At 45.1% G+C, this 14619-nt stretch overlaps 2 protein-coding genes across 2 annotated transcripts in view; one reads left to right on the top strand and one right to left on the bottom strand.

The window, feature by feature from the left end:
• LOC143766340 (uncharacterized) overlaps positions 1–14619 on the bottom strand; it is a 393805-nt gene that overhangs the window by 254318 nt on the left and 124868 nt on the right. The gene's annotated exons all lie outside the window — the stretch shown is intronic.
• The window catches only part of LOC143766346 (uncharacterized), a 39348-nt gene that overhangs the window by 14908 nt on the left and 9821 nt on the right, over positions 1–14619 (top strand). The window contains exons 5-6 of the mRNA XM_077253965.1: positions 73–170; positions 369–459. Coding sequence (XP_077110080.1) covers positions 73–170; positions 369–459 — 189 coding nt within the window. The remainder of the gene's footprint in view (positions 1–72; positions 171–368; positions 460–14619) is intronic.

The raw sequence follows: 14619 nt of genomic DNA, 5'->3' as shown, positions 1-14619 counted from the left end.
GGACTAAATACAAATGGCCTAAAACTAACTATCTGTATATAAAGAATAAATTCAGTCCCTGTGTTCCTCCAGATCTATCCAGTAAGAGGACAACACCAGAGAGATGTCCCCGTCCTCTTCTTCCACAGGACTGTAAACAAGAAGATCCCAATGTTCCTCCGGATCATCAGGTAGATGGAGAAAAAGTGTCATGAGATCTCCCCTATGATGTGTAGACAGCTGTGAAGGTCTTGTGCTCAGTCTTGTTTTATCCACCAGTATTATATGTTTTATACTTGTGTGATTAGAATGGTGGAGATGTCAGGATTAGAGCTGATCATAGATGTGACTTCTCCATCTGTCTGTGACTTTTACAATATTTGTTTCAGGGTGAAGATCTGACCCATATTAATACTACAGGGACATATGTGAGGGGTGATGAGGGCTGTAAAGAGGAGATTGCTAAATATGACTACCCAGGTGAGTTTTAACCAGGGCCGGACTGGGACTAAAATTCAGCCCTGGCATTTGAAGTTACACAGGCCCACTTGTCACATGGTGACTGTATAATATCTTTGTACACTTGTAGGTTACAAGAAGTGAGGTGAGTGTAACACAACTATATAACATATAATCACAGCTGTATCCAGTATTACAGCTCAGTCCTCCTTTACCTACATAGCTGAGTCTCGTAGATAATCAAGGGATTGAGACACCAAAGGCTATGGAACCTCATTCTCACGCTCCATAAACTTTGCCTACAGCCACTTGCGGTTCCGCACGAGACCCGGTGACTCTGAAGAGCAGTGACATCAGTAACTTAGTAATGTCACCGCTCTTCAGATATTCCGAGTTTGCGCTGCGCTCAGTGAATGTGAAGAGCAGTATTGTTACTACCATCACTGCTCTTCAGAGTCGCTGGGTCTCGCCAGGTCTGGGCTAGTAGTGGGGGTGCCTGATAGACATCTCTCCATTACTTACACCATGGATTGATGGCAGCTGGCATTAACCCATAAAACCATTACACACACCAGAATTAAATGCTCTTGCGGCTGGGAAAAGCAGTACAGTTAGCGCTATTCCCAGGCGCCGGGTGCTAACTATAACTGTCATCATCCTTGCCTGGTCTCCATGCGATCAGCAAGCCCAGACAACGCTGATGACAGTTGTAGTCAGCCCCCAGTGCCTGGGAACTGCGTGCATTACATAAATAATTAAATTTTAAAAAATGGCGTGGCGTCCCTCCTATATTTTAAAACCAGGTCAGATAAAACAGACGGTGTCTGGGTTTCTATTATTAGGCTGGGGTGGTTCATGGTTATTGTCTAGTGATGAGCGAATGTACTCGTTACTCGAGATTTCTCGAGCATGCTCGGGGGTCCTCCGAGTATTTTTTGGTGCTCGGAGTTTTAGTTTTTCTTGCCGCAGCTGAATGATTTACATCTGAAAGCCAGCTTGATTACATGTGGGGATTCCCTAGCAACCAGGCAACCGCCACATGTCAATAAGGTTACCACAGGTCACAGCTGGCGATTCTCACGGTAACCTCTGTGTGATCCGTAGATGGCAGCGTGTGAGCAGCCAGCTGTGAACTGCGGTAAGTTGGTAACCTTACTGATGTCACCGCTCATCACAGCCTGTGGATGTAACAGTGTCAGGGATAAATGTGAGACATAGATGTGGATTATAATGGACCTGTGGATCTATTTTTTTGAGAAATAATAGGTGAAAGATGTTGTCTAGGTTTTTATTTTAAAATGTCTTTTCTGTGTGTGTTTATTAATTTTTATTTACAGGGTTAGTAATGGGAGTGTTTGACTGACACCTCTCTATTACTAACCCTTGGACTTGATGGCAGATGTGATTTTTGAAAAATCATAGCTTTCATCAAACCCATATATTACCCTGATTGCCACTGCACCAAGACACCGGGATGACTGGGTAAAGTGCCAGAATTCGCGAATCTGATGTGATGTGCTAATTCTGGGGTGGCTGGGGGCTTCTATTTTTTGGCTGGGACATCCTGTAACACTGGACTGTCCCAGCCTGATATTAGAAGCGCCCAGCTTTATCTGTGCTGGTTTTTAAAAGTAGGGGGAGGGAGTCAAAGCTGTGCAACTGTCAAGGTAAGACAGCCATGCACAGCTCCGAGAAAAATCCCGGACCCGGCGCCAATGTGTGCGCAGCAGGCCGCAGCACATTAGTGCATGATGGGACCCCGGCCCGATGAGCAGAAGCACAAAAGGTGGGGCCCTGCGGGCCCCCCTATATGCCGCTGGTCATTGGGCCCCTGTCATAAATCACAGGGGGGATATTTTTATCATCCGCACCGCTGACACCAATTTGTTTGGTTGGCCCCGGTTCTTTTCTGAAGGGGATTTATTTATATCCCACTTTCCTGTTCCGGTTTGGAACTCGCAGCTCTCTGGTGCCTCCCTTACCCTCAGGTCAGTCAGGGAACTGCACCTAGGATAATTAGTCACCAGAAAGGCTGCCTGCTATGTACTGGCTGTGGGGCACACACTGCAGTGAGGGTGATATAATTATTTCCAGCCGTAGCCGAGCAATACACTATAAAAACTCTTCCGTCATTGCCAGCATTACCCACCAGGCCAGGACACTTCCGCTGCCACCAGCTCCTGTTCCCTAATTAATAACGGGTCAGGAGCCAACCAAATTAGTAGCATAATTTACTTCAGAGGACGTGTAAGTACGTTATAGAGCTGAAAAAACCAAAAGCAAATATAAATGGAATCCTAGACTACAAAACAAAACCACAAAACAAGGATTCCTAAAATATAACTTTTAATATATAAAGTTAAGATAACAAAGTTCTAAAATTTAAGACACCAATAAAGACAAATAGCCAGCAGGGGGAACAAATAACCCCTACCAAATCCCTACTCTTTTCCACTACCTACTTACGGGGGTAGGCACCCTAAGTTACTGCGGTTGGCGCCCCCGCTCCACGAAGACTGTCCCTATTCGCCCTACAGATACCCTACAGTCCCTATAAGGTAGTGTCCCAGATACAGGTTGACCCAAAAAACCAAAATTATCATAAAAAATTAGCAAAATAGTTCATATAAAGAATAAAAAAAAAAAAAAAATTAGAAAAAATAAACCAAACAAAAAAACACAAAAATGGTAATATAGCCAAAAGGCTGAGGACCCTAAATAGGGTACTAATACACAATGAATGGTTGTTATAGAGTATACAAAAGGAGACTGTTATTATCCTATTACACAGTATATAGTTTTTCATTATTCTGTCCATACCCATCAATAATGGCAAGTCCCAATTTTTCCATAATAAACATATTATAAAAAAATAAACAAAATGGATAAAGTAATATGAAAAAATTAGAAAAAATCAAAAAAACAAAAAATATTTGTATAACCAAAAGGCTAGAGGCCCTTAATAGGATGTTCATACATAGATGTAAGATATTTCATAAGGCACAGACAGGGAAGATATAATTCTCTCAATTACACATAACAGATCCATAAAATAAAGCCCCTCCAAACACACATTTGTTGGCTTATTGGCCTACTGATTTCTCACCCAGAAAAAATAACATATCATAAAAAATTAGCAAAAAATTGTATGAAAAACAAAAATAAGAAAAAATAATGAAAAAAAGAACCAAGCAAAAAAACTGAAAAAATAGTCTTATACACCACAGCCTTTTTGTCCTTAATAGGGAGCTCGAACAAAAATATCCTCTTCTTTGGGACAAAAAATAGAGAGGGAAAAAGTCAAAGTCCCATTTATGCACAAATCTCAGTTATGGGGCACCACTCAAATGCCAGCAATGTTGGTATATAAATCTCACACAATGGTGGAATCAACCAAATTTAAATACACAAGGCCAATCTTCATTGACTGGCTAATATTCGTTCACAATAAGGTCATTATATAGAGTGAAAGCCCCAGAGTATGATGTAGAATTCTTATCCCAAGGAGATGTATAACTAATAGTCATTTAAGTGGCCACAACTTATGCGGTTCAAACAGCTCTTCAGCCACATGGAGTGCTTCTCCACAAAGAGAAAAAAAAACACCGTTATAAATATGAGTCCAATTGTCATCAAGATATTCGTATCCCAGCAGCTGAAGCAGACATTAATTGATAGCAAGCACTATGCATAGTAATTTCAGTAGCCAAGTCCTCTGGCGACTATAATCCATACAGCTACAATATTCATTATGCTGAAATAAGCGCTTTTACTCATCTGCTTAATCAAAGTCCTTCCGTAGCATTTCGGATCCATTCAACCACCAGTGAGTCTCTCCATAAGATAGTTTCTTCGGCCAGGTTTAACTGTCTTGCTCATCTGATATATGGAAATCCTTAAACCGCACTGCAAATATCAGTCTAGCCACTGACATCTATCTCCACCTGGGAAAAGCTTCCCTATAATACCCAACGCGTTTCCCCCCCGTGGGAAAACCGGGGGTTCATCAGGGGGTACGACCGTCCAAATGGTGCAAGGATGAGGTTTTTTGGGTCAACCTGTATCTGGGACACTACCTTATAGGGACTGTAGGGTATCTGTAGGGCGAATAGGGACAGTCTTCGTTGAGCGGGGGCGCCAACCGCAGTAACTTAGGGTGCCTACCCCCGTAAGTAGGTAGTGGAAAAGAGTAGGGATTTGGTAGGGGTTATTTGTTCCCCCTGCTGGCTATTTGTCTTTATTGGTGTCTTCAATTTTAGAACTTTGTTATCTTAACTTTATATATTAAAAGTTATATTTTAGGAATCCTTGTTTTGTGGTTACGTTAGAGCAAGAAGAAACTAAGCTAGTAATTTTATATATTTTACTCCAAAAGGTAGGCAGTGTTTACAAAAGTGTAAATATATATTATAAAATGAGACAAGTATCGTTTATACAGACAATTACAAAATAAAAAGGGATTAAAGGAAGAAAATAGACTTACAGTTCTCTCATTTCATGGCTGACCATGGGGCTGGGGGAGTGGAGCATACATCCCAATGCATCACAGATGTGTCTCTCAGCTAGTTCCTTGGACAAAAGCTGAAGCAAAATGAGATCTCACTGTCTTATACCCCTGGTCGTGACATCACTGAGTGGCCTGAGTTATGGAATGCACTCTTACTTTCTCAGAAGAACTCAGAGTTAGGAAACATTCATATCCGCTGTAGCTCCAGGATGTAACCTCATATAGCGGCAACAGAATTACCATTGATCTTGTTTTGAGATTAGCATTCTATGAAGGCCAAACATGACCTGGCTATGCAACGTGGGTAAACAGTAATTCGTTTCTCGGATACCAATGGTATGGGAAATTAGAAAACGCACTGGGTGATGGCCCGGCCGATGCAGAGGCCAAAAATGTATTTGTCCTGCTTCCAGACCTAAGCTGCGCGATTATATACCAGTTTAAGAAAACAAAGGGAATGCCCCCCCCCCCGACCATGCTCTTTTCACACAGCTGAGTAGCCCTGCTCACAGCACACTGGTTTCACATTACAGCTGCATGCAGGAGGGAGGGAGGAGGGAGCAGTGAAAAGAAGAGCTTTCTAGGCAGTGTGAAGAGGGGGGATCAGAAACCCACAGCGTGTGTCTGAAAAGCCATGGAATCCTCTAGGTGTATACTCAAAATATGGCCTATTTATATTATCATGACAGCCCCATACAGCAGAAAGGGCAGTAATGCCCTGATGGCGGCCCTGCATGCGCCAGCGCCACTTCACTGCATTCCTCGAGAGCAAGATCTGAGAGGCAGTGAAATAGGTAATAGGATACAAGGGCAGGCCAGACGGGTGAAAGAAGCGTGTTTTTCTGGGCACAGCGCTGCTCTCTCTTTTTTCCAGACCCCGGGCATCCTGGACGCCTGCAATTTGCTTCACTTACACCTTCCCGGTGAGGCACCCCCTCACCTCATCATTGGGACCCCTCCCCCCCACCATATCTGGCGACCGCAGATTGATCCGCACCGACCCTATAAGATGACACCCGGAATATAAGATGACCCCCGTCTTTTGAGAAGATTTTATATTTTAACTGGAAAAGTTGGGGGCCGCCTTATACGCCTAGTCGTCTTATACACCGGAAAATATGGTACATAAAAAAACATTACACCTGTGCCATGATATATCTCTAAGCTGTACGTGGCTAATAGCTGTAATATACATTTATTCACGCCTGCAGGAGATGTGTTGGCATGGCTCGAGCCCTGGTTTCATGGATTCACTCCACGTCATAAATTCCATTTTGTTTTCAATCCTAAGGAATTCAGATTACTGCACAATCTCTTCTGAAATGAGGAGCACTAATACTTTCTCTTCTCCTCTGGTCAGGACTCATAGTAACTCCAATGGTCCACCATAAATGAGTGCAACTCTGGTTTAGTGTTCGAGTTCTCCCCTCATACATATATTGTTGTTGGGGACATAACATGTTTTTTTATTGTATGTCTTTTTTTAACAGGTTCATTCTGTATAACGGTTTCATTGTGGTGGGATCGACCTGCCTCGCTTATGTGAGTCTACAACTCATTGGAAGTCTTTAAAGAAAGATCTCTATTGCCTTTTCCAAATGCCCGAGATCTAAATATAAGACACCTCAGCTCTACACTATTATAAAAAGTTCTCTTTTTAAATGACTAATATTTCTTCTTGAAACTCATCTGATATTGGCCTAACGATAGTTTTGATTGCCAAGAGCCACATACTGTAATTACTCCAGAGAGGTTTCTCAACTAGTTACTCATTTTTTACTGAAGAAGACTGTTGATAATTTCAGTAGATGTATTATTGTTTATAGTCACAGTTTTTGTCTGCATAGTCAGTACCCAGGATCCTCTGATCTAATCTAATCAGTTCCCATTTTTCAAACCTGATGTGTGTCACTTTATGTGGTGGTAACTTTGAAATTCTTCACAAAGGATAATAGGAAACAGATGGACCTTACAAATTATATTCCACCTTCTCTTGAATCTGACAATACCCTGTATACGGTTGTACATTACTTTCTGGGCATATGGCATGGTTAAGAAAGGAAGGAGCGCCATTTAGCTATTTGAGTGCAGATCTTGCTGGAATAGTTTGCAGGGACACTGTATTGGGCGCACTGTTCATGGTCATGTGGCAGCTCAAAAGATGGCCACCACAAACAATCTTGGCCTTATCTACTCTATTTTCCGGATCCCAGGGATTGCCTTGCTCATCATCCTGCCCCATGCATATCGATCTGGACTTGCAGAGACCCCTAGGCTTGGGCCACGGTGTTACATTATGTTTGGAAGTGTGAGATAGCAAGAAGAATACTCAGGTAGCCGGGTCAGAACCAGGAGGACAGGGAAAATATAAAATCAAAAGAAGCAAGATCAGTCAGGAAAAAGGCCAGGGTCACAACAGGAAACAAATACACAAGCTGGGAGCTGAGCACAGAGGACTGAACCAGAGGAGAATAAGGCTGTGTCTGGCAGTTTCCAGCAATATGCCTGAAGCTTTAGTAGGGTGTGGTGCTTTACAAATGGCTGAAGCAGGGTGCAGATTGCTTCAGCTGGGCAGCACACACACACATTCTGCCAAACTGGATGATACTACTGGTCCCAGGCACCCTAATCTTAGTGGCTGGACAGAGCCCCTGTATCCAATGTTGCCTCCATTACCAGCGCCACCTGCACAATGAATAAAGCCATGTTTCATAGAAAAATTAAAACCCATAAGGAAATCTCCAGTGAGATGTCCCCCTCCCCTCACAAATTAACATGTGGTGAAGAGGGAGAATTACATATAGCTAGGAAGTAAGCAATACTAATTAAGACATAGGAAGAGCTGACAATTAGTGATGGGCAAGCACTAAAATGCTCGGGTGCTCGACCCGAGCAATGAGCCCAATGTAAGTCTATGGGAAAGTCGAATATTTTTGCTGCACCCCCCGGAGGTCTTTAAAGGGTCTGTAAACTGCGGAAATTGATGAAAACAGTGCTCAAATAACATGGGAACATCACAGTGAAGACCCCTGGAAGCATTTCTGACTGTCAGGTCACTGCTGTGAACAATGTTGTCAGAGTCTTATGCCACTTTTACAGACTCACGAAAAAACATACCAAAACTAAACCAAAATGTGTTTTCCTTGGAAATATGTTAAGGAACATCGTTTCCAGGGTAATCACTTCTATATAAGGCAAAATAAATGACCAAAAACAAAAATGCTCATCCTCACCTTGGGCTATGTTCACACCTAGCGTTTTTGATGCGTTTTTCAACTTGAGCATTGCTTTCAACCAAGACAAATACATTCACTAGGAAATGTCATTTAAACATTTGGCAACCTTATCTGCCCATGTGGTGTGTGCCACATCATCAGACACATCCTGTTTCATTTATGAAGGACGGACTCTGAAAGACACAAAGCCTATTTTTATAGGGTCGCTCAGGCGGCCTTCACTATTCATCCATCAGCCGGCTATGCTTTGTTGTTCCCATTATTAAACAGTTTGTCTCCTATCATGTTATTGCATATGCAGTGAGTGGCAGGGCTGCCCAAAATTTTTTTTACTCCCATACAGTTTGCCCATGAAGTGAATGCAAGGCCTGCTCCAAATTTGGACGCACCCTAATAATCCTTTGAACCAACGCACTGGATGGCCAATTGAAAGCATTGTTCTCATTATTTGTAATTTGGTTCTCACATACTGTTTGGCTATGCAGTGAATTGTTGAGCCAGAAGAACCTGCATTGGAGAATGTCAGTGTGGAGGATGAAGACACGGCATTGGAGCATTGCAGTGTTGAGGCTGGAAAACATGCAGTGTAGATTTGCAGTGTTGAGGCTGAAGAAACCTCAGTGGAGAATAGCAGTCTTGAGGCTGAAGAAACTGCATTGGAGAATTGCAGTGTTGAGGCTGAAGAACCAGCAGTGGAGAATTGCAGTGTTGAGGATGAAGAACTACATTGTTGAATTGCAGTGGGGAGCCAGAAGAATCTGCAGTGGAGAATAGCAGTCTTGAGGCTGAAGAAACTGCATTGGAGAATTGCAGTGTTGAGGCTGAAGAACTAGCAGTGGAGCATTGCAGTGTTGAGGCAGAAGCCCCGGCATTTGCGAATTGCAGTGTTGAGGCTGAAGAACCTGCAGTGGTGAATTGCAGTGGTGAGATGGAGGATCTGCAGTACAGAATTGCAGTGTTGAGGCTGAAGAAACTGCAGAAGAGAATAGCAGTCTTGAGACTGAAGAAACTGCATTGGAGAATTGTAGTGTTGAGGCTGAGGAACTAGCAGTGGAGCATTGCAGTTTTGAGGCTGAAGTCCCGGCATTTGCGAATTGCCGTCTTGAGGCTGAAGAACCTGCATTGTTGAATTGCAGTGGTGAGCCCGAAGAACCTGCATTGGTGAACGTGCTGAAGAAACTACAGTGGATAATAGCAGTCTTGAGGCTATAGAAACTGCATTGGAGAATTGCAGTGTTGATGCTGAAGAATAAGTAGTGGAGTATTGCAGTGTTGAGGATGAAGACCTGGCAGTGGAGCATTGCAGTGTTGAGGCTGAAGCCCCGGCATTTGTAAATTGCAGTGTTGAGCCTGAAAAACCTGCATTGGTGAATTGCAGTGGTGAGCCAGAAGAACCTGCAGTGGAGAATTGTAGTGATAAGGCTGAAGAACCTGCTGTGGAGAATTGCAATGTTGAGGCTGTAGAACCTGCAGTGGAGATTTGCAGTGTTGAGGCTGTAGAACCTGCAGTGGAGAATTTCAGTGTTGGGGCTGAAGAACGGGTAGTGCAGAATTGATTGTTGACCAACCCCTACAGTTCCCATTATTATGAAGTGGGTCTCTCATACCGTTTGCCTATGCAGTGAATGCAAGGCCTGGCCCAAATTTGGACACACACCAATGCCTCTTGGAAGAGAATTGTAGGAGGGCCTCCTAAAAATCTGTTCCAATTACAAAGGAGCTGGTTTCCTATACTTGTAATGCCCATGCAGTAAGGGTATGAGCTGACATACATTTCCCCCTGGGGAATATACATCACCATAGTGTTTAAAAATGTACTTTATGGGCATCGCAGACCACGGTCACCCTGGTGACCTAGTGGTGGTGGATGAAGAGACATGGAGGTGGGCCTCCTAAAAATCTGTCCCCATTACAAAGAAGCGGGTCTCCTATACTTGTAATGCCCATGCAGTACGTGTATGGGCTGACAAACATTTCCCCATGGGGGATATACAGCAACATACTGTCCAAAAATGTATTTACGGGCATCATAAACACCCTTCAAAACAATAACGTGGGTGTTGCATCACGGACTACGGTTAACATGGTGATCTACTGGTGGTGGATGCTGAGGATGAGGAGAAGGAGGACGACAGTAGCAAATAGGCCAAATCAGAAAGCGTATACCCATGTGTGGGTGTGAAGGGGTGCATGGTAAAAGAGTTCCCAAAAAAAGACACTGGATTTGAGTTTGTTTCGCTGCTATCGTTCAGTGGTGTACAGAAGTCTGTCACAATGCAGAAATTGTTCATTTTTATAAGTCAGTCTGTCTGCATTTTCAGTTGACAGGGGATGCACTTATCAGTTATAATTCCACCAGCGGCATTAAATACCCGCTCTGACAAAATGCTAGTGACAGGGCATGCCAGGACTCCAAGGTATACAGAGCCAGTTCATGCCACATGTCCAGCTTGGATACCCAATAATTATAAGGCACAGAGGAATCACGGAGGATGTCGGTATGGTCAGCAAGGTACTCCCTCAGCATCTTCCAAAACTTTGCACTGCTTGTGAGAATACCCAGCACCTCAGGGCCTGTGTGATGGGAAGGTCTGAGAAAACTCTCCCAGAACTTTACCAGTGTACCCCGTGTTCCCCTGCCTCTGCTGGATTGGAGTTGTGTCTCTAGCCTATACTCCTTGGTTGTCCAACGAACTGTGACCTCTGCCTCCAGCGTTTTCAGATGGGATTTTTTTAAATAATTCCGCAACAAGGGCCCTCTGGTACTGCACCATTTTAGTACACCTGTCTGCCTCTGGAGTAAGAGATAGAACGTTTTCCTTGTAGCGTGAGTCTAGAAGTGTCACCAACCAGTAATCACTGTCACCCAAAATTTTGAGAACTGGAGGATCACAGGAAAGGCAGCGAACGTAAACTCAGCCATGTGTGCCAGACTGCTAACAGGCAAGACTTCTGTGTCCTCACCAAGATAATGACTGACCATGCTCTCCTCCTCCTCCTCCATGTCCTCATGCTATGCACGCTGAACAGACGATATGACAGTTGTGCTTGTAGTGCCATCTATATCGCATGAAAGTAGCTCCTGTTCTTCCTCCTCCTCTTCTTCATTGTCACCCAATCCACGTTGGGATGAGATGAGGCTGGGCTGTGTGTAATCACCCTGTATGATTCCTTGCTCCATCTCATCAATCTCTGCCTGCAATGCATCCTCTTTGATTGTGAGCAGAGAGCGTTTCAGAACACAGAGAAGTGGGATGGTGACGCTAATTATGGTGTCCTCACTGCTCACCATCTTGGTGGAGTCCTCAAAGTTTTGGAGGATGGTACATATGTCTGACATCCATGTCCACTCCTGAGGTCTTATGTGTGGAGTCTGAACTGAATACTGACGGCCTTGTTGATGCTGGTAGTCAACAACTGCCCTCTTCTGCTCACAAATCTTTTCCAACATCTGCATTGTAGAGTTCCAATGTGTGGGGACATCACACAATAGTCAGTGAGCCAGAAGCTGCAAACGCTGCTGAAGCACGGCAAGGGCGGCGGAAGCTGTAGCTTACTTTCTAAAATGGGCACACAAGTGGCATACTTTGACAAGCTGATCCGACAGCTCTGGGTAGCTTTTGAGAAACTGTTGAACAACGAGGTTAAGCACATGGGCCAGGCATGGTACATGTGTGAGCTCACCTCAGAGCCGCCACCAGATTCTATCCATTGTCACACACGACCGTGCCTGGCTAGAGGTTCAGCGGTGTCAGCCACAGATCTGCCTTCTCTTTCAGAGCTGTCCACAACTCTTTAGCATTGTGCGGTTTGTCAACTAAGCATATTAGCTTCAGCACAGCCTGTTGCTGCTTGGCTAAGGCAGTGCTGTAGTGCCTCCAGCTTATGACTGATGTGGTCATTTCAGAGATGGAGGCTGAAGAGGAGGAGGTGAAAGGTGTAGACTATGGGGGCAACCCTGATTGACGTAGGGCCCGCAATCCTCGGCATTCAGGGGACATGTTCCATCCCAAGTTCCAACTCTGTCTCGGCTTCCACTATGTTAACCCAGTGTGCCATCAGTGAGATGTACCATCCCTGCCCAGAAACACTTGTCCACGTATCCGTAGTTAGGTGGACTTTCCCAGTAACCGCATTGGTGAGGACATGGCTAATGTTGTGGGATACGTGATTGTGTAACGCGGGGACGGCACACCGGGAGAAATAGTGGCGGCTGGGGACCGAGTCCCTTGGGACAGCCGCCTCCATCAGGATGTGGAAAGCTTCTGTCTCCACGAGCCTAAAAGGCAACATTTTGAGCGCAAGCAGACGAGAAATGTGTGAATTTATTAGTGTGGCCTGTGAGGCGTTGGCAGCATATTTGCGCTTGCATTCCAAGGACTGGGGTATGGACAACTGCATGCTGCGCAAAGGACAAAGACGTGGGCGTGCTTGATAATGGTGCTAGTTGAGTGTGTGCAACGACAAGTGCAGGGCAGGAGGCATCTTCGCATGCACCATGGACAGGAGATTGGCTTGCATGGCAATAGTGGAAGAAGCAGTGGTGTAACCCGCAGGCACTGTTCCTTGACCCTGGGGTTCAGCCAACAAAGTCGGGGGCTTTGCTGCCTTGTGCCTGATTGTGCTGCTTGTGGTCAGGCTGGTAGTTTTGCTACCCCTGCTGATGCGGGCATGGCAGGTGGTGCAAATGGCCTGTTTGGGGATATCGGCTGAGTCCTTAAAAAACAAACAGACTCAGGAAGAACTAACAGTTGTACTACCAACTTCTGTCATGTTGGTGTTACGGGGAACGGTTGCCCGCTTTCTGTCTGTGGCCACCACACTGCTTCTTTCTGTCTGTTGGGGTGCTACGCCTACCTCCCCCTGCGTGCCGCTGTCCTCTGCATGTCCTCCTGCCAGGTTGGGTCAGTTACTACTGTATATCATCCACCAACTCCTTTTCCACCTCCGCACCCTCGTCTTCCTCCTGACTTTCTGGCAATTGTGTCTCATCATCGTCCACCTCTTGTGACACGTTACCACGGTCGCTTTCTTGTGACCGTGGCTGCACAAATATTTGGGCATCGCTACATGTGACCTTCTCTTACCCTGCTTCAAGTGGACCGGGAGAGATGCCCGAATCTCTAAGTGGAAAAGTGAACAGCTCTTCGGAGTGTCCAAGTGTGGGATCAGTTGTCTCCGGGCACTCGGCATTGTGAGAGGAAGGAGGATCAGGGTGTGGAATATGCAGTCCACACTCACGGCTACTCAGACTTGACCGTGTGGAAGACAGGGTGGTGGTGGCAAAGTGACTGGAAACATTATCCGCTATCCAACCAACAACCTTTTGACACTGCTCTGGGTTCAATAGTGGTGTGCTGCTGTGGTCAAATTAAACGGAGGGCTGAAATGGTACTATTTTTAGCACACTGATGTGTGATGCCTGTGACGCAAATACCCCACTTTAAAATATCTGGCCTGTATTTTTGTTTTTTTGCAGCAAAATGGTGTCAATAACTAGACTAACACACAGCAAAAAAAAATTCAGTGGATGCCTGAAATAGCACAATTTTGAGCACAATGATAGGCAATCCGTGTCACGGACAAAACACAGTGTAAAATATCTGCCCTGTAGGTAAATATTTTTTAAGCAAACTGGTGTCAATAACTTGTATAAGACACTCCAACAAAATTTGACAGTACCACAAAAATGGCTGAATTTTCGGAGCACTTACATGTAATCGCTGTGACAGCCAAATCCCTGTTTAACCCCTTCCTGACATCCGACGTACTATCCCGTCGAGGTGGGGTGGGCCCGTATGACCGCCGACGGGATAGTACGTCATACGCGATCAGCGGCGCTCACGGGGGGAGCGCCGCCGATCGCGGCCGGGTGTCAGCTGATTATCACAGCTGACATCCGGCACTATGTGCCAGGAGCGGTCACGGACCGCCCCCGGCACATTAACCCCCGGCACACCGCGATCAAACATGATCGCGATGTGCCGGCGGTGCAGGGAAGCATCGCGCAGGGAGGGGGCTCCCTGCGGGCTTCCCTGAGCCCCCCGCAGCAACGCGATGTGATCGCGTTGCTGCGAGGGTCTTACCTCCCTCCCTGCAGCTCCCAGACCCGGATCCAAGATGGCCGCGGATCCGGGTCCTGCAGGGAGGGAGGTGGCTTCACAGACGCCTGCTCAGAGCAGGCACTGTGAAGCAGCCTGCACTTTCCTCAGATCGGTGGTCTGTCAGAGTGCTATGCAAACTGACAGATCACCGATCTGTATTGTCCCCCCCTGGGGCAAAGTAAAAAAGTTAAAAAAAATTTTTTCCAAATGTGTAAAAAAAAAAAAAAAAAAATATTCCAAAATAATGAAAAAAAAAATAAAATATTATTCCCATAAATACATTTCTTTATCTAAATAAAATAAAAAAAACAATAAAAGTACACATATTTAGTAT

This window comes from Ranitomeya variabilis, chromosome 4 (assembly GCF_051348905.1).
Source record: "Ranitomeya variabilis isolate aRanVar5 chromosome 4, aRanVar5.hap1, whole genome shotgun sequence".
Taxonomy (NCBI): domain Eukaryota; kingdom Metazoa; phylum Chordata; class Amphibia; order Anura; family Dendrobatidae; genus Ranitomeya; species Ranitomeya variabilis.
Note: the sequence above shows the minus strand (reverse complement) of the source record. Positions and strands in the feature narration are given on the sequence as shown.